The sequence below is a fragment of the Aptenodytes forsteri genome, unplaced genomic scaffold (assembly GCF_000699145.1).
Source record: "Aptenodytes forsteri isolate BGI_AS27 unplaced genomic scaffold, ASM69914v1 Scaffold155, whole genome shotgun sequence".
In the NCBI taxonomy this organism is placed as follows: Eukaryota; Metazoa; Chordata; class Aves; order Sphenisciformes; family Spheniscidae; genus Aptenodytes; species Aptenodytes forsteri.
Window position 1 is genome coordinate 1,713,349 of NW_008794446.1, and position 20,649 is coordinate 1,733,997.

Below are 20,649 nucleotides of genomic sequence, written 5' to 3' on the forward strand. Positions count from 1 at the left end.
CACCAACATCCTAACTAACAGGCTGGGTCAACAGAAGACACAGTGAAGGCTGAGGTTTTACCGCAAAATCTGAAACAAAGCTCCACTGCTGTACTGGCTGGTTGTACGTTGGCTCACTTCGGATGAGGCTGAGGCTAAATGTCAGGCCTGGGTGATCAGCTGACATAACCATGGAAGTCAGAGATGAAGCTAGAAAATGCCAAGGGACAGATTTGTCACCGTTAGTGTTTCACTGCAAACTCTCAGAGCCTGAAAAACATTCCCAATAATTCATAAACCATAATGCCATAGTTGATGTTAATACCTTTACAGGGCACTGGATTTTATTAACTGAAAATCAAACAAAATCAATTAACAATCAACACAGCTGGGCCCCCTTGATTCTTGTTCAAGTGTCTATTAAACAGTTGCTTTTGGGCTACACAACCAGAACTGTATGAAGATTAAATTTAACAGACAGGCAAAACAGTGAGAGTGGAATGGCAAAGATCTATAATCCCTCCTGTTTTAAACTTGGAATGTCAGCCCAGGGAACACAAAATAATTTCTCTTAGCAATGTAACTCTTTCGGCTCTGCTTGATAGGCAAAACCTAACATGCTAGAGGACAGCTGAGAAAAAGTTGGAAGCACTGTGAAGGAGTTTTATAGGTTAATAAAACTGAGTTAAACTAAAAGAGATTTCTTAAAATGATTTTTTTCCCTTCTCATTATTGTTCAGCAGATTTAATTTAGTTAGATAATCTTTTCCATGGCTGGCATTCATGCTCAGATTTATGTCTGTAGGCAGAGTCTTACACCTGTGATTATTCTGAATAAAGGCAGCGGGGTTTAAACAGATTAAATTGCAGGATCAGGTCCTCAGCAATGACTAATTGAATGGCAGTGAGAATGTTTTATTAACAGAGTGATAAAATGCTTATCCAAGACCTTTTCTTACTCTCTGAGAAAGGTCTAAATAACTTAGAAAGGCTTCAAGTTCGAAAAGAAATTTTAATGCTATCTAAGTTTCTAGGGCAACATAAGTAAATAGCTAATCATAGCTTTTGGATTAAAAACATATATTTATAGATCCCTAGTGGACAGAATGGCCTAGATTCATGCATATTTCATTAAGTTTGTCAATCTGAATACAGTCATCAATGACAAGTAAGAAATCCCAAGTAGAGGAAAATTTCTTATCTGAAAAGCACAGTATATAAAAAATTCAGATATCAGTAGCAGAAATAAGAAAAATGAATAGTATAAAATTTGGGAGGGGTATCTTTGTTTTCATAGTACAGCTAAAGTGTACATTAAGCTTACCAGGATGGGACATCACAAACAGACCATGAAACCGGGCTTCAGTCTTGAAGTTGACAACCAAGCGCCCCTCTTCACTAATACGCATGCTGGTTGGATACAGGGAACCTGGCAGCGGAAGCCAATTCACAAGATTTATTCCACTTGCAGATGACAAATAAATCACACCCCTATGAAACATCAGTCCCACTCTTTCATTTCCCCTTGTCATGTCAGTTGTTTGGGAGGGGGCCTGCTGGTACCTTTTGGGTTGACTCAAGATTCTTCTCAAACAAGAATTTATACAGCGGGGCCTAGAGTTTCCACAATGCTTTAGCTTTCCAAAGCACATACAGAACTTCTCTGCAAAGTCATGGTTTTACATGTTATCATGGACCCACACAGCCACGCTAGTAGGCTGAGGAAAGTCCACAGCACAATGTGCTTATGTTCAGGCAACAGCATGGTTAGCTGCCAGGGGATGCTACAGAAAGAAGAATACTTTTGTTTTCACCAGGTATTCAAGCTGACTCCTACCAATGAAAGCTGCTTCAGAGATACTCCTGTATCAGTGCCTCCCCATCTATTGTCCCAAGGCAGCACCCACCAGCATTTAGTTGTAGCAGTTGGTTGTGGCTTCCATGGCAATCTGCTTGAGGGTGCTTGAATCTGTGAAAGTCATTCTGACAGGCTTTGCATTGCTGGTGATTTCTGGCATGAATCTGGCCCACGGGCCTAATGTTTCCTAATTTCAGGTTACAAGGTCTTGTTTATATGTCAGAAGTGGTTTATTGCTGTAGCTTGCAGCCAAACCCTTTTTTCTCTAGAGTTCTGCAAAGCTTCAGAGTTCAGGTGTTTCCTCCAGTGCTCCCTTACAGAGAGCCAGTGATGTGCCACCATACTGCTTGCCAGGGGCAAGAAGGAAACAGGAATGTTCCTCCATGAATGTGTCAGAAACCTAACACACTCACCAATATGAGTGTATACCACCCGTACAAAATCACCTGTACCAATCATATTTATTGGTATATTAGAAATATATATGTATGTATGAATTATGGCTTTAGAAGACCTTGACTGCTTTACAGTTTTATGTAGAACAATTATATGTATCCAGAGGTATGGAAGTAAACTGGAAACTAGTTAACCTCTCCCTGCCCAGAAAAACAGCTGCTCATTGTGCAAGGCTGTGGAGTGAGAAAATACTGCCCAAATCAGATTGGGATATATTGGGGGTCTACCCTCCACTATCTCACTGTGTTTATCATGTGTTTTGTGCTGGTTGTTTTCAAAGGGAGTTGCCAATGTTCAGCATCTCCAAAGACCTGGCCATCAGTTTCTTAAACAGAGAAATAAAAAATCAAAGCATCAAAGATGGGAAAACGGTGGCATAGATGCGCCACATAACTGCTGAGACTGAGGATTAGATCTGGTTGTTATTCAGTGACTAGTACATCATATGATTTGTGGCATGTGGCTTATTCTTTAGGCATGGCATGACATGTGCTTCATTCTTCATGCACTGTAGATTCCCCTTGCCACCCCTCATTTCCTGCTCTTAACGTGAGGACAGAAATTCCATAGCAATGACTTCTGTAGTTCATATACAGAGTTTGCAGAAATGAAAAACGGTTTTATGTTCACTGGAGTCCTGAAATTGTGTAACTGTACATACATAATTATTGCTGGTGCCTGTATTCTACCTTAGGTTGAGACAGATATGGAACACCTGAAGCTTAATGCTGGGAAATACAAAGTAAATTTGCATAAATAGAACAAAGCAGCATATAGGTGTAACTATACATTTTAATCTTTCACAGACATCTGTATGTCACCATTTTTAAAAAATAAATTAACTTTTTGCAAAGATAAATTCTGTAATGATAGAGTTTGTTTTGTTGACTAATTATAGTCACAAACATTTTTTGACAGTTCCTATCACATTTAAAGAATGTTTCACAGTTTACTACTCTAACACATAGGACAGGCTATTAAATCCATTATATATTTCTGCATCTTTTGAATGTTTCACAATTAATGTTTTCAAAATATCAGAAGTTTCTGAAACTGTACATTCATGGCCGGAAAGAATGATATCACAGAAAAGTTTCTTTTTTTTTTTCATTAAAGTGCAAACATCCTGTGTGGTAACAGAATATGAATATATAGTGAACCTTGAGGTTCTGAGTAGAAATAAATGTGTTAATTTTTGCACGTGTACTTCAAACATAACAAGACAATCTTTGCAATAAAAGAACTGATGTCACCTTTACATGGTTTTCATAAACACCCCAGCAGAGAACTGTGAGTGCTAGGAAACGACAGATTGTTTGCAACCGATAATAAATGATATACTAGTATTTTTTTTTTTACTATTAGAATGATTGAAAAATCATCCTACTGTGTGCAAATTATACTCTTAGTAACAGAACATGAGTTCGATGCAAAGAAATCCAACACCCACCTTGGAGATCTGCTTCAGGTGGGCTACCGATCCCATCCTTCCACAGGATGGCAGTGTCATACACAAAAGTCAGCCGGAGCTCTGACTGGAGGTCGAAATGCTGCCAGCCTCCTACACCCACCGGAGAGTGGAAAACGTAAGAGACGTACAAGGGGACTCTCAGTGTGACATAGGACTGTACTAAGTTGAGAACCTATAAAAAAGAAAATTATTTATTTAGGTTAGTGGTCATGAAAGGCAGCATTGCACAGGTAATCTGAATGCAAGAAAAAAAAAAGAAGACAGGACTTATAAATATTGTGACTGAATCAAATTCTCTCATTTTGCAAATTACAGACGAAGTGCAAAACACCACATTTCAATGGATTTCAGCTAAGCTTACATCCCTTCAAGTTCCGTTTTTGTATTTCAAACTGAATATGTGTTCTGATAAAACATAAATCCCTCAATTTTGACTCATCGTTTTTGTTTAGGTTTTTTAAGTACATAAACAACATGGCTACAAATGAAGGCTTCAGAAAATTTTTAAATATCCTTTTGCATTTGCTCTATCCTTGTGCCTTAACCAACTCTTTTGCTTACATTCTTACGTTACTATCCTCTAAGAAGCTCTTCTGGAAGACCCTGAATTTGCTCAGACGTCATTGCAAGACTGAGTCCTTGGACTGTACTTATTCATCTCTGGAACTATTTCTTCCTTTGTGCATGGATAGTAGCTAACATACTGCATGCAAACACACAAATCAAACTGTTTATCACTGTCTGGAAGAACTAAAAATAATATGCAAGTTGATATAGATTTACAAACAGACCCTTTATGCATATATTTTACAAAACAATAGCACTTTAATTATTATCAGTCAGAGAATTACATATCCTTTATACATATTTTGATGAAAAACGGCAAGAAGAACAGTGTCAGTAAACTGTCACCTCTTAAAATAGCTCTTACATGATACATGGATCTAAACCTTTCTGAAAGGACTTTGCATTTATGTTTTGTTACAAATACTTTTTCATTCACATCTCTCTGATTAGAAATGTGCAATCCAGATCCTTTTAGAACATTCTGGATTTTCTTAGAAAGACACGGAAGGAAATTGAGATCATCTCCCAGTGGGAAACTTTTCAAAGACATAAAATATGTTGAATTCTCATTTACTTCCACTAGAAATTCCATATGTAAATTTGTACATCTGAACATTTCCCTGGAGCGATTACTTTACAAGCTTCTAAAGAGTGTTTTGCACTAATAAACCCCCCCAACATTCAAAGAACTTTACAAGCTGTGTAAAAATCCAGCTGTTTCTGGGTTCACCCAGTGGCACGTCAGGGGGCTGAATGTCCATTACCTTACAGCTGCTTTACATTTTCAAATGCCAGACAAAACTTTTAGTAATACTATGAAACGACAAATTTACTGCCTGCACTGACTAAATACTCTGAACTAATTAAGGAGTTCATTATGGCAGATGTTCACAGTTGCCACAACTCACTTTCACGCGTGACACTCCTTGATCTACACACTATGCTACCAAAAGCCTTTCCACTTACATTGTTTGCATCGTTCCATAAAATATGCTAGCATTTAGACAGTAGACAGCCTGGAAACACACAGTATCATGCAGTAAAGCAGCCTGGTAGATAATATGAGATGCTACAGTTATAGATTATTTTGCATTAATGCTTCTTTGTTGGTTTTACATGAACAAAATCAAGAACTTCTATTTGGAACAAAAAAAGAGTTTTCTTCTCTATATGTATTGGATGACAAATTGAAGTTAGACAAAAATATTATTCTTTAGTCCTATTTAAGTTGCAAGCTTATCTTTGGGATACCCGCATGGATATCTGAGCAATTATTTCAGACATGGATTTTCTAAATTGTTCCAAATAACAACACAGAATTCTCAGTTCTATCAAAAAAATGTAGATATGATGCTACTCTACAGCGCATCATGGTTTGCCTTTGATTCACAAGTAACCTTGAACACTTGTAATTTCCTGGAACAGTATCAAGAACTGAATACATTTGGTAGTATAACAAATGTATTACTATTGAAAACTCATCCCAGACAAACTATGTTGGCTTTTCTCTGTGTGTTTTTGTTCTACATCTGCATGTTGTACAGTAAGAATTAGACATTGAAGTCAAAGATCTAAAATTCAGTTTGCTTATGAAGAAGAGACAAAGGTACGTGGAAGAAGATTTAATATATGTCCCTTACCCTCTTGAAAAGAAGCATACATAATGCTTAATGATAATGTGGAGGAGGACTGGAATATCACATAGGGAGAATTTAATGACCTCGAGGACCAGAATAATAGAAGTGAGATGAAATTTTATAGCATAAAGTATAAGGTAATAGAAACTAGTGACAGGGAGTTCTGGTAGAAATGAAAGACATTGGTTAGAAACAATAGAGGGGAAAAAAAATTTTGGTGTGTGAGTTGATCACATCATAACTATGACCTTCTTACCCTCTCCATGTGATATGATCCTAAGATAAACTGAGGAATGGGGTGGAAATTAGAAGCATGCATGCCATTATACAGAGCACTAGTGAGAGCTTATCTGGAAGAGCTTTGATCATCCATGCTTGAAAAAGCCTAATTTGCATTGTAGACTGTAGAAAAAGAAATCAACATAATCACAGGAATGGCAAAACTATCTGATGAGAAGAGACTAAAATAGCCATGTTTTTTAGACTAGTACAACAAAGGCTGAGAGGGAATAAGAATGCTGTCTATGCAGGTCAGGAGATGAACAGTGGAGAAGGGCCACTGATGATGAAAGATGGTGCTGACAAGGGAACAAACGGGCATAAGATGGCCATGACAAATACAGCCTAGAAATCAGAAGAATTTCTAGCCCTTGGTGTGGTGTCATTCAACAAGAATAGTGAGGCCATGAAATCCTATTAGTTTTTAGATTAAGTTTACTAGTGTTGGAACCACATTATATAGAGAGTTAAGGCAGTGGCCTGGACAGAGTGATCTACAAAACCCCTTCTAGCTCAGTATTTTATGCCACATCAAGTAAAAAAAGACCTTCTTTCAAAGCTTTTCTTGATTTTCAAGTACAAGGTATCATTGGCTCTTCATGTACACTGTACATAAAAGCAATCCATTAATGGGGTTTGTAAGCCACATTTTAGGGTTTTCTTGCCTCCATTCAATGGGAGCATATTGTTAGTGAGCTGAACTCATTTGTACTGGTGGAAATCTAGCAGTAGGATCCTTTCGGGGCAATTCTTCGTGAAACACTGCTCCTTTGCCATACATTACCATTGCTCTGTGGGAAAATCTGAAACCATGGTGCCGAAGAAGTGTCTCCATTTCTAGGACCCTAGAATTTAGAAGGTTCTTCTCTTTTAGCAAAACCCGTAAGAGATGTCTGGGCAGCAAGGCTGCTTGCCCCAGCCTAGGAATATATTAATGTACTCATGAATGTCTATGTGCTTCCATCAGTACAGCTGCCCTTATCTGTGATTCGTGGCATGTAGAGAGAGGAAGGAGTTCTTGCTAAACCAGCTGATTGAGTTTTTATGCACGCAAACCCTTCTGCAGGCACTCATGGATTTGCAGGTGTGGAGGAAAACCTACAATACTGATAGCCAGAGAATTACTGAATAAATAGTTCTCTCTCTCCTAACAGTAAATTAAAACTTACAAGGCCCTCTCATTTCTCACTGTAAAGGAAAACGCCGTGAGGGGAAAACTGCTCTTCAGTAGACAGAAAAGAAAAATCTCAAGACATGCTGTATGAAATAGAGGATCTTTTTGATATAATAAAAATACAATTTAAAAAAGAGGAAATTAACTGCAGAGAAAAACTGTGGCACAGTAAGTGAGCAGACCCCCCCAACAAATGAATCGATGGAATGTGTTACACAGATGGAGGAGTCTTACTTCTCTAGCCCTCTTAATAACGCCATTTAGGCGAACATAATAAAACATTCTTTCCATTGAGTTATCTTTATTTCCCAGCACTGCCTGCAAAGCCTATTGGAAGTAGCCAGCTGTTCATATTTTATCTCAATGTGACACTGATGAAACCAAAATGGTAACTTAGAGCTGTGTAAGTGTGAGATCAGCTTAACTGCTGTGGAGAGACAGAACAGGTGCATTATGTATCTATGCATCCTATGCACAGGAGATTTTAACAGTTGTACTGACAAAATTATATTCATTAACATTAATTTTAAACAATAATAAGTGGGTGTGACTTTTAGCCTTGTGATACCAGGAGAGAAATACAGACTACAGCCACACCTCAGCTGAATTGGGGAAATCATGTCTAATACGCTGTGACAATGCCAGCTCTGGAGAACCTGAGAAGATAGAAGACAAGAATTGTTCCAAGCAGGGAACAGACTCTTACAGTTAATATCTGAAAAAATGTAGATCACAAATCATTCCAATAGCGCATCTCAAAATTCATGTGTGTGAGGGAAGAACATGATTTATACTGGACATTGATATAAGAAGTAGAGTTTCATACATTTTCTTTGCAAGATAAATTATCACAGAGCATAAGGTCTATTTTTGAACACTGACAATTCCCATTTAAGACTTAGGAAATATTAATGGGAGTTTCTATAGGTGTTCTTCTTTTGTTCCCCTTTCTGATGCAAACTGTCAAACTTCATTAAGTAAAAAAACATAGTTAGTTTGAGAATTGGTCATGTAACAAGTGAGAATATGTACAACAAAAAATATTTTCAGTTAAGTCTTTGGGGCATGGACTCTGTTCTACTTTTATATTGTGTTTTATTTATCTGGCTTATATTTCCAGAGGGCAGAACTTGGCAGTGTGTGTGTGTGTGTGCGCGCGCGTACTGTTAGTACTGATAAAATCAGAATTAGAAATTAGAAATAATGCAAGTTCATGCTTTATATTGTATATCCCAATGAAACAAACTTTTCATGAAAATTGTATTTTTGTCCTCCAAATTACCCTAAGCCTCATTTGCTATTGCATTTACTTGCTATGCCTGTGAATTTGAGTCACAGAAGCTTAACAATGTTATCTATTAACTGTTTACACAATACCAATATGGTAAAGCTAAGATTTGGCCCCAAGAAGGCACACAGCCAGGTAGGTCACAGGTGAAATGCAAAGCGGGTTAGTTTAAAGAAGTCTGAATGGAGAGGATAATGCAATACAGCCTTGAAATGCCAGCTCCTAGAAAAAATTAACCTCTGACTTTGTTACACAGCTGGTGCATTAACTTTATAGTAGAGTTTTTTCTTCACAGCACTTACTAAATGCATGTGTTAGCAGCTGGAGAAAAAAAGGTTTGACTGTTAGTAAGCTTCCATGTCAAGGGAATAAAAGTTGCAAGGTTTTCTTAAACTTGACTGTGGTGGCTGAACTGAATATAAAAATCTGAAAATAGACATTTCTGTCTATTTGCATTTTACAGCATCCAGTGAGATTTTCAGAAGAGCTGACTTTTCCCCTTAAAGTATGATTTTGGTAAAACTAGAACTAGTAAAGCTGGAAATATACTGTTTCTGTGTCATAAAAAACCTCTGCAAGCTGCCTTGTATAAGCTGTGGCAATACATTACAGATTTTAAAATCTGTTTTTAGATGGGATTTTCAAACACTCAGTGCCATAACATTTCAAGTGAGATTTTCAGAAGAGCTGACTTTTCCCCTTAAAGTATGATTTTGGTAAAACTAGAACTAGTAAAGCTGGAAATATACTGTTTCTGTGTCATAAAAAACCTCTGCAAGCTGCCTTGTATAAGCTGTGGCAATACATTACAGATTTTAAAATCTGTTTTTAGATGGGATTTTCAAACACTCAGTGCCATAACATGTGTAGCATAAATGTGAACTGAACATATTGGAAGAGAGACATTTTCAGTTTTGGCCAGAAATAACTGTTTTTGTTACAGAACAAAACAAACTGCTCAGCTGTTTGTTTTTTGTTGTCAATTACAGTAGCTTCAAGGTATCAACCTGTACGTTCAAGAATTTTAATATATGTTCTTCACCTTGTTTCTGTCAAAGACTTGCTTAACTGGTTGTTAATAAAATTTGTTTGAATGGTAATTTCCTTGCTTCCCTATGCCAAGTCTGGCAATGGACTGGAACTAGGGAAAGCAACATCCACATATAAATACTTGGCCAGAACCACACAGAAGCCTTCAGATGCCAAACTGTCTGGCTACAGCAAACAGTTATAACAGTAGGAAATGAGATCAAATGATACTTCACACTGTATCAAATAAGTCGAGGTCAATACTTCAATACTTCCTTTATGAAAGGATAGTCACTTGCTTGGTTTTCACTGTTTCATTTTTTAACTTCTTTTCATGAATATCTGTCATTGTTCTAGCACCTGTGTCTTGAGAATGTGAGATGTCTGTGGTACTTAACTCTCACAATGTCCCCGTGAAGTAAAGTCCAACCTTTATTAATTACCTGCAAACCCAGGAAGACAGCCCTCAGGTAGGCGAGTTCCACATTTTTAAGGCCTATACATATCCAAAGGCAGACACTGAATTTTAGGCTGTGACTGCAGGTTTTCCAAAAGAAAACTGTTGCTGCTAATCATCAAAGCTGACCTTAACTTTAACCAGAACAGAACTATAACTCAAGTGAAATAGCTCAATTTAAAGAGAAGTAGGTCTTTATTTTTAAATATAAGTTCCTTAAGCTGCACATCTAAATCCATATTTAGATACATAAATGCCTGATTTTTCAGATGTGGTGAATATGGGCAGATCCCAGGAACAAAGTGTCAAGCTGTATACTGAAAGGACTGCTGCATCTAACTCATGCAGGGTTTGCTCACGCACAGAGTAATTGAGAAAGAGAATGGGTCACAAGCAAAAGGCCTCAAAGAAAAAAAAAAGAAAACTAAGACCTTCTCTGTATGTATTATGACAGTTCATGAGTTCATGGGAACTGGCTAAGACAGCTGCAGCCTGCAGCAAACACTAGGAGCACTGCCAGAAGAACTACACCAGCTGCAGGTCTCCCACCTCACTTCTTGCTGACTGAAGCTCATCTTCTTCCCCTACCATAGGAGGAGCTCCCATAAAGTGAAGGTCCACATCATGCAAGATATTGCCAGTTGCTTTTGTGAAATCTCTCTGTCTGAATCAACAGTGCTACCCTTGTTTGACCATACAGGTACTGGAAAGCTAGAATCAAGAAACAGAATTTTGAGCTTAAAGATCTAGCCAAAATATCTGGTAAATTCAAGCTATTAAATTTGCACTGGTAGCAGGATGTGGTAAGAGTGTTATTGTTATTTATCTGTTCTGTCCGTATAATAGAACTTAAGCTTCCTTTGTGTGCTAAAAAAACATGGTGAAAACCATAGCTGCCAGCTTTCCTCTCACAGAGGAGGATTATTAATTGTTCACTGAAGGAGAAAAAACCAACAATGGTGACAACCACAGAGATAGGGCACTGACTGCCTCCCCTCTCAGCTGGAGGGGGTCATGTGAAGATAAAGACCAAACTTGGAGAAGAATTAAATGGAGGTGGGGGAAACAGGGGGGGCAGTGAAGCGCATACTGTCTGCGGGGCAATGCTTTACTGCTAGAAGTAATTCAGCTTGATATTTCACTTAACACGCTGTAACCTTTTAGCCATAACCTACAAGGCACTAAAGGATGACTTCAGCTACAGTTTCATGGCTCTCATAGCTCATGTTCATCCCTCTCTGCTTTTAAATGAGGGATCTTACCTAAAGTACATAATGCTTCTGGAGCTTAAAGCAAGTACAGCGCTTTTCCTTGGCCACGTTACCATTTATGCATGTCCTCCACAACTGAATATAGAGGTTCTTTTCATTTACTAAAATATTGGAATGGTGCTTATTTTCTCCCCTGTTTATATGCATATAGACATATATAGGTTTTATTTAGACACACATTTGGTTAAACCAGCTATTCAGCCTTTTCTCTAAAGGACATAAAAGTGTTTAAAATGGAAAGGATTCATACCAGGTCTTCCTTTTCACTGTGGGAGAAGTGGCTTGCATAGGTCACAGGATCGGAGTTACAGCTGCTTGGCAGCTGTGTGTGCTTATGAGCTTAGGATTGTGTCGTGTGGGAAATAAGAATATATGGTTGCATATTGCATGGGCATAAGGAGATAGTCAAAGGAATGATGAGTTGAAGAAATGAAATCATTCTAAGAACAGTGAAGACTGCTGTCATTTTTATCTTGTGGGAATGTGTAAGGTTTACATCCCACACTTGCATGCCTTCCCCTTCCCTCTGACAGGTTCATAGTTCCAGTGGAATGTACCTGTAGGAGGATCTGCTTGTAGCAGAGGGGCAACCCCAAGCAGATGCACCAACAGTGAGCTTCCAACATCAAGGCAGAAACCTTGTAACAGACAAGGAACCAGAACTTGACCACAGAGCATTGAGATGACATATCCATAAAGAACTTTGTATCTAAGAAGGGCAGAAGCTCCATTTTGTTCTGGTCTTATACTTTACAGAGTATATAATCTCTAATTAAAAGGGGCAGAATGTTAGGAAGTTAACCAAGGGCTAAAGAGAGCCTGGTGCAATTTCTTGTCCAGCAAACTGACTATATGATCACCCACAGAGTAAGGTGGACTGTAGTCATGCAAGTATAAAAAGAAAGAGAAAAAACAGCTTATCTGATTAGGTATCTATATGTCCATTGGCACCTATGATTTTAGTAGTAAAATAGCTTTGTGGTTGCACATGCCCATAGGTTTCTTTGGGCAACGACACACTTTCCTCATCTGTTAAGGACTCGTGCCATTTGGGACTGACAAAGTAAGAATTTGTGCATGTAAGTCTACTTATGTCTGATAAGCAGATGGGTCCCTGGCAAAATGAACACCTGTTAAAAAGCAGAGAAATTATGGTCATTTCACACAGTGGCCTCATCCGTTCCACAGTGGCTCAACAAGGAAGGCTACTGAGCCAGGAAAGTGAGTTTTACCACAGCTTTATCACACAGCTGCCATGCTGTGGATGGACTTCTCTGAAATAAGGTACTGCATTTCCAGTCTTTCTTCCAGCCTGTAGGATTATTCCCCAAAGAGACTTTTCTGTGTCATAAAGGATTGATCTTCATAGCTACAGCTTTTGTACGCCAGAGCCTGAGTGGGATCAGACAGGCTTATGTAGTAATTATACAAGGAAGACCTAGGGATTAACTTCACTGTCACTGCACCAGAAGAAATCCTGCACCCTTTTGCTTCCACATTACTATGGATTTCTAGAAATAATTTTCCAAAGGACACCTCTCCAATCTTTGTTTTAAGTCCCCAACCACTTTCACAGCTCTGTTCTTCAGCCATTCTGGGTTGGCAGCTTCTCTTTGCTTCCTGACCAAGGAATTTTCTGCTGGGTAATGTGAGACCACTGTGCTGTCTGCACTGGCGGGGCTTTTTTCCCCGCGAGCAAAGAGATCAGCAGAGCCAAGCAGCTGGTAGGACACTGGCAGTCCATTGTTATCAGCAAGAAGGCTCTTGACGATTTTTTTAAACTCTTTTTCAAGATACACCATGACTAATACTAAATAGCCTAGTACTATCAATGTGCTAAAAGCAATCCTTCAGAAGGCTTTCATTCTAAGAAAAGACTAAGGTGGCTCCCTATACAGTAAAAGTGGGATTGGTTTGTCCTAAAATACTTCAAAACTGTATTGGGAGTGAATCATAGGAAATTTCATTCAAACTAAATTATTCTCTTAATTTCAACCGGACAAGGATTTCACATATAGCCTATCAGTATTTAATGGCTATCAACAGCTTTAAGAAATAAGCTGGCCTTAGGGGAAGTCTATTTCTTGTTAAGGAAAAAAAGAACACTTTACAACTAAATTAATTCTAAAACCACTTATTTCTACTAGCATAGATGCATTATAAGGGAAATTTTTCATTTTAAGAACACAGTACAAAATCAAGTTACAGTTTCGTACCTGTCCATCTGTCCCAATGGTGCCTCCACAATCTGTGAGGAGCTCGGACATGTCATAATAGCTAACAAACTCCCATAAACAGGCTTCCAGATTCAGGTTGCGGTAGAAGCGTAAGGTATTGAAGCCTCTAATTATTGGGCTATATTGATAGGGAATGGTCTCTCCAATCACATCTGGATTTTTGGTAGCATCAGTTAAGAAACCATGGTGGGTCTTCACTTCTGTGTAATCCAACAGGTTGGAGCATTTATGGTTTCCAACTCTAGTTCCATCAGGGCTAAGTGTCAGCTCAAAGTTGGAGAGCTCTCTTGTAGAAATAACAGGCAGCATGCCTAAAAAACATTAATTTATAGCACTATCACTAAATTTTAGTGGTCAGAGCTGCTTAATTTAACCAAAGTTTGTCAAACACTAAGCATGTTATGCAGTGCTTCTGTATTTTGTACTTACAGCAATTAATGTACTTTAGAATTCAAAGAAAGTTGATATGCTAAGTGTGTATGAGAATGTTACCTGCAATAATTACGTCTTTATACTATGAAATGCCAAATAAAATATTTCTAAATCTCCAACATATTTTTCAATCAGGATTTTGTGTGATTTTTTCAGAAGCACAGAGTAATTAAATGGCTTTATATTTTTATAATAAAGAAATCCTTCTTTGGTATATCTCTATGCGCTTCAAAGGAGTTTTACAAAGTGTAGGTCTAGCCCAATTTATGTAAACTATGCCATTAATCTGAAAACACTTAATCTTCACATCAAAGACTATGTATCAATACAGTATCTTATGCACCTCGTTGCAAACTGCACTTGTACATTCATCACATTTTTCTGTGATCCCACATGTTAAAAGATTATATTATTATTTTGGCTATTTAAAATAACATGACTAATAAAACAGATTAAATAACAGCTTCTTGTTTGAGTTCTCTCAGCTCCACAGCTGATTTTATCATACCATCAATATGTGGCATTGTGACTGTCAGTTTGATGAGGTTGGCATAATCAGGATCTTCTGGGCCAGTATAGCGCAATTTGGCAGAGAATGGTTCTGCTCCAACTACTCCTGACACACGAGGTTGACAAAGACCTAATGGAAAAAAGAGCAAGCAACTTTACTTTATGTCCAGAGGAAATAATCTATACTTTCCCTTGCACTATTTTCAGATGCATTTTTTTCCACTGTACAAATTTCCAAAACAAGGAGAATTTTCTTGAATGACAGGTAAACGCTTTGAGCAGCGTTTACCAGAGGTTTGAACAAGAATTTATGCAAAAGAGGATTCAAACAGAAATCATTACTCAATCAACTGGACCACATTTTCAAAACCAAGTGATGATACTGCACCTGTACATTTTCAGTTGCATGTGTCAACCATACTTGCAAAGTCAGTGTCAAGTGCCATACTTTCTTACAGAGGTCCTCAGAGGCATATGCTTTAACTCCTCCCACCCTCTTAAGCACATACATAGATTTATGGAAGATACCCAATCAATGTTCAGTTGGTTTTGGTACTGGATTGGGCTGTGGACCTATATATGCCTTCATAGGACTCTATGAGCCTCCTGTTCCATTAGTGACCAAAATGTAGTTAGAATAGTTGTGTCAAAGGATCGCTAGAAATACTACGCTCAAACTAGAGCCAGCTTCAAAGTTAGATCAAGTTGCTCAGGGCCTTGTTCAGTTGAACTTTGTATTTCTCCAAGAAAGGAGAATCTATAACTTATTTTGGCAATCCTTTCCAGGGTTAGTTCAACCTGTTCCAGTATTAGTCCTGGTTTGTATGACCAGAAGATTAGGTTTGTAATCATATGATCTGAGATACATGCAACTTCTAGTTGCATAGTTCAGTGCAGAAGTGTCTGCATTCTGGCCACAAGAATCATAGCAGATTGTCATGTGATGGCCAAAGGATCACAAGGTACTCTAAGAAAGAAATTAGCAGAAGTGGAAAATCAAAAGAGCTCCCTTTGCCCATGTTCTGCTTTTGCCCATTTCTGAGGGATTACAAGAAAAGAGGAGGCAGGGCTCTCCTCTTGGAGAACTTATTGGTTCTGGTGGACCTCATCTGGCTAAACAGCTCCAAGTTGGAAACTTCTGGCATGACGAAACAAAATTTCTCTTCTGCACACGATAGCTTTTTTGGTTTTTTTTGTTTCTTTGTTTGTTTTTCTCAAATGCAAGTAAGATGTGCTAAAGAGGCTAAACACAATTTTTTGCACAATCTGACTTACTTTTGAGAATTTGGTTTAGGCACTGGAGGTCAAGCATCCTCAAAGTTGGAAATATTCAGGATTTTGGCAGGTTGCTTTCATCATTGCACTTCTTTCAAAATAGCATCTAACAATTCCCTTTATGTTGTACACAATCTTCAGTATTGTTGACTTCCACATCACAAGTTAGCTCAGGTAGTGGAAGTAATATATGCATGACAATTCAGTCCTGAGCCTGAGCTAATTAGCCCTGCTAATGTGTCAAGTGTAATCCAAATAATGCATTATAACACTAACATAGCCAGTCTGTTTCACATAACAAAACTAGCTCACCCAGCACAAGGTTGTCTGCCTTTAACAAGCACTACACTGCACCTTGGAGACAATACCCTTAGATGGAGTCCTTTTTAGGTGTAGGATTCCTGATAGTGCAAACAAAGGTAACTTGAGCCTACAGTCAAAAGGTGGAATAAAGGACGGGGTAAATAGAAATTCCATTCATTAAGCTCCTTAAAGCCCTAACTTAGTAGAAAATAAAATGTTTTAACTAAAATATCTAGTTGGAAAGGCCAGGGAAATGAAAATGATATTGCAAATGAACAAGCATGTGATTTATTATCTATCGTAAGATCTCACAAAAACCAGAAGAGTTAATGTAGCTACAAAAGCAGCAGAGATGATACAAAGAATGCAAAATGGCTGCAGAAGGGTAATAAAATACAATGTTTTATAATTTACCTTGATTGCTGATAACTACTCATTCTCCATATTATAAAATAAACAAAAGCATCTGATTTCTACAACAAAATAGCATATGTTATCAGACTGTACTCATGTGCATGTCAGTTCTTCATCTCTGCTTCATAATGTTATCCAGTACAAGTTTCATGAAAAGACTTGGCTGGGCAAAGGAGGTAGACTACAGTAACTCTGCTGGCTGAGAGAATGCAGCATCAGTTCAGTATCGATTAGGTGTTCAGTATCAGAGAATCAGAGTGAGACAAAGAGAGTATCAGAGAAAGAAGAAGGATGAATATTATGAATACCTCAACCATGAAAAAATTTTGTCTATGCCCTGTTGTTGGACACCAGTTGCTTTAGTCCTTAGTCAAGGAAGACACTGATTCTCAGGTGTCCAGTGAGGCCTGAATGCCAAATGAAGCTTTTCTTCTGGCTAGGCATTCATAATAGCACTCCTGTGTGGGTTCTCGAATGGTAATGGGAGCTGAAATTGTACTGCAACATTACTACAGTTGAATTCAAAAGCCAACAGAAACCAGGTTTCACTATTTCCAATGCACATTATATACTGTTCTCCTGAACATACCAGTTTGCTATGTGGATAACTATCTAAAGATGTGGAGAACTAGCAAAGATGAAAACCATTTTCTTTATACAATTCTCTGCTGTGTTAAGAAGAGAGTTTTTGCACCACCTCTATGAACAACAGAAGAAAAGCTGAGACTGTAGTGTTAAAACACCTGATCATGTAATCAGATTTTGTTAGGATGGAATTTGAGATCCAGAAGAGGTCTGGGGGTTTTGCAATAGGTGATGATGTCTTACCTTCTGATGTGCTTATAGTTACAATAGGGCTTATAAGCTCAAGACCCTCATTCCCATCTGAATTCACAGCACGAGCCACACACTGGACACGAGAACCAGCTTGAAAGTAAATGGAGTCGAGCGTAATCATCTTGGAGGAAGTGAAGAAGGTATCAAAGTCAACCTCCTTCATGGGGCTAGTCACACCATCAGGACCAGTGGGTGCACTCACAAGCCACCGGTATTGTGTCAGAGTATTATTGATGTTCTCACTGGCACATATAGAACCAGTCTTGTCAAAGTCTTCATATTTAGGATTACAAGCCTGCAGAACAAGGCAGTTGTGTTAACAATTTATTTGCTTCATGGCAAAGGAATTTTAATTTATCAAGAGTCACAAAACTCAACAACATGGAACTGACAACCCCAGTAAATCTCTTAAGAAATCACCTTATTTTGACAGTGACGCTTTTAGCACTGTTATGGTAGATTAAAAGACAGGTCTAATTATGCTTATTGAAATAAAAATATTTTAAATTATGGTTTATGGGTGAAAACCTAACATAGTTATGAAGGCGCAAACTACACTCCCACATGCTACTTTAACTTGAATTTCACCCTTTGATCTAATTCTGCAAATATACTTTGCATTTCAAGATTTGTTTTGTTTTTTTATTTAGGAGAACCATTCAACATATGATCCGTTCCTGTGCATAAGGAATGGTGTGAGAAACAAACTGAAGATGCAGATGGACCAAAACCTTCCTCAATGCATATGAATATTAATGCAAACCTTTCAGTTGCAAAATTACAATGAAAGAAGCCTGTAGTACTTCAACAAACAGTACTCATTTTTCAGTCTGTGGCACTCATTGAAAACTGGCTCATCTGTTATCTCCAGTGATTTTAACTCTGCAAATTAAGGCAAGATAATATAATCATAGACATAGTGTGAGTATGAAACTGTTCTTAGTGATGAACAAGTGAAACATCTTTCTATGCTTTTTGTCCTCCTGAAAATTGATTCGTTATCCAGACAAATTAGATTAGCTCTTAGGACAGTTCTAGCTTGAACTCGTGTGACTCACAACAATATGGATTGATACTGAGTCCCTAAAATCCATTGAACAAAATCCATATACTGATTTTGTTCCACCTTCCCACAGAGATACTCACTGTGATACAGATGACAGGATAGCCAGCTATTGGACTGGTTCTGTCTTTGGCTCTAGAAGTATCATCATATATCAAAAGGGATGCAACTTGAGGGACAGAGGGAAAGGTGACATCTGCCATGCTGTTCATTTCTTCAATGTAAACAATGGCCTTGGCTGTCTGACAATGAAAAGGCAGAAACAGTTCTCTGTGAACATTTAAATAAACAAGGGGATTCAAGTTGGACCTTGATCAGAATGTGTCTAGCCTTTGAAATATTGTCCCAAAATAAGTTCTAAAACCTCAACTGGATGAGCTATCTGGAAAGGGTTGAGGCACTGGAAAGTATATTGCAGACTACAAAAGCAAGAGCCAAAATGATTTTGTTCTTTTCAGAATACTGAAGATACCAGACCCTTTAACCTTATGTCCCAGCTTTCTTGAATCACTTCAGTATTCTGGTAGAGCCCTAATGTCCACTGTATACTTTAACGCCTGTTGGAAATGGGGTGTTTGTCATCAGCAAAGGTTGTGTCTCTGCTCTCTGGCTACCTGGAGTCAGACTATATATGGTGTGATACTGATGAAGCAGCCAAAGAGTTTTAAGAATATTTTATGCAGAATCAGAGGAATATACTGTTTAAATTAAAAGTATGTATGATATAATGCTAAACAACAAGAAAGTGCGGCTATTTCATTTCACAGAACAAGAATGCTATTAACATGGTTTTGACAGCAGAAGTTATATTTCACCTGATTGCTCTTTTTACAGCATAGAGGTTATATTGTATTGCCAGAGAGTGTTTCCAAGAGGACATCAGTTTTTAGGACTCATTCTATGAGGAGAATGTGTCTGGAATGATATCTTGAAGACTTCAGTCTCTCATTGTCTCTATGACCCCATGAACATTATTTCCTTGGCAACAAACTTGTTTTGGGTAAGTGCTACTGTGTCAGCTGTCTCTTTGTCTTTTAAGATACAAGCCAAGATGGCGAGTATAAACCTTAAAGGAAAAGTAAAGCTATGAGCCAGAAAGCAAGAAGGACTGTTTATCAGATTTTGTTGTTGAGGACTTTGCATGAGTTTGTTACCTGTATTTCTGCGATCATGTTCTCATCAGGCTTCAGGTGAACAGTGAAGGCTTCTCTCATCTCCCTTACTCCATCAAAGAGAACTTCAATCTCCACAAAGTGCTGTGTTTCACCCTCCTTAAACTCAATTTCTAAAAACATAATGAGACACTCAAAAATAAATCTGTTGTTCATAACAAGCTGTAATTCTAGGACCAGCCATGAGAGATGGCAGTTAATACTCACTTTTCAATTTATAGATGTTCATATATTTAGTTTAACCTATTTGATGCTAAAAATAATAATAATGAATAGCAGTGGACACACATGGAAATCATTGAAAATGAGGCATTATCATCATCAAGAGACCAATATTTAGTCTAATAGAACTTAATATTTTGAAAATGATCTGGGACTAATTATTACATAAATGTTGGTAACATATGTGAATGACCAAAAGACTGAAGAATTCTAAATAAAAAGTATTGTCAGGTCTTACTCAAACAAAGTGCATTTTAATACAGTGGTATATACCAAAAATAAGGCACAAAGCTAGAGTTACAGAAAAGAGTACGTATTTTGAAAAGCATTGTCTCTGAAAAAACATCGGAAGTCATGGCGGATAAAAAGTTCAATCTTAGCTGACTGTATTGGGTTTGCATGGCAAGATTTTGGTAGCAGGGGGGCTGCAGGGGTGGCTTCTGTGAGAAGATACCAGAAACTTCCCCAATGTCCTATAGAGCCAGTTCCAACCAGCTCCAAGACAGACCCGCTGCTGGCCAAGGCTGAGCCAATCAGTGACAGTGTTAACATATTTAAGAAGGGGAAAAAAAACCCTGCACAACAGCAGCCAAAGAGAGGAGTGAGAATATGTGAGAAAAACAGCTCTGCAGACACCAAGGTCAGTGAAGAAGGAGGGCGAGGAGGTGCTCAGAACAGAGATTCCCCTGCAGCCTGTGGTGAAGACATGGAGACATGG

The 20,649-nt window shown here is 38.1% G+C and overlaps 1 protein-coding gene across 1 annotated transcript in view; it reads right to left on the reverse strand.

Annotated features, from left to right (window-relative positions):
- FREM2 (FRAS1 related extracellular matrix protein 2) overlaps positions 1 to 20,649 on the reverse strand; it is a gene marked incomplete at its 5' end in the record, with an annotated part of 140,994 nt that overhangs the window by 11,409 nt on the left and 108,936 nt on the right. Inside the window, 8 exons of the mRNA XM_019474842.1 lie at positions 62 to 189; positions 1,304 to 1,408; positions 3,744 to 3,936; positions 13,683 to 14,014; positions 14,644 to 14,775; positions 17,466 to 17,769; positions 18,621 to 18,779; positions 19,692 to 19,822. Of these exons, the coding sequence (XP_019330387.1) occupies positions 62 to 189; positions 1,304 to 1,408; positions 3,744 to 3,936; positions 13,683 to 14,014; positions 14,644 to 14,775; positions 17,466 to 17,769; positions 18,621 to 18,779; positions 19,692 to 19,822 (1,484 nt within the window). The remainder of the gene's footprint in view (positions 1 to 61; positions 190 to 1,303; positions 1,409 to 3,743; positions 3,937 to 13,682; positions 14,015 to 14,643; positions 14,776 to 17,465; positions 17,770 to 18,620; positions 18,780 to 19,691; positions 19,823 to 20,649) is intronic.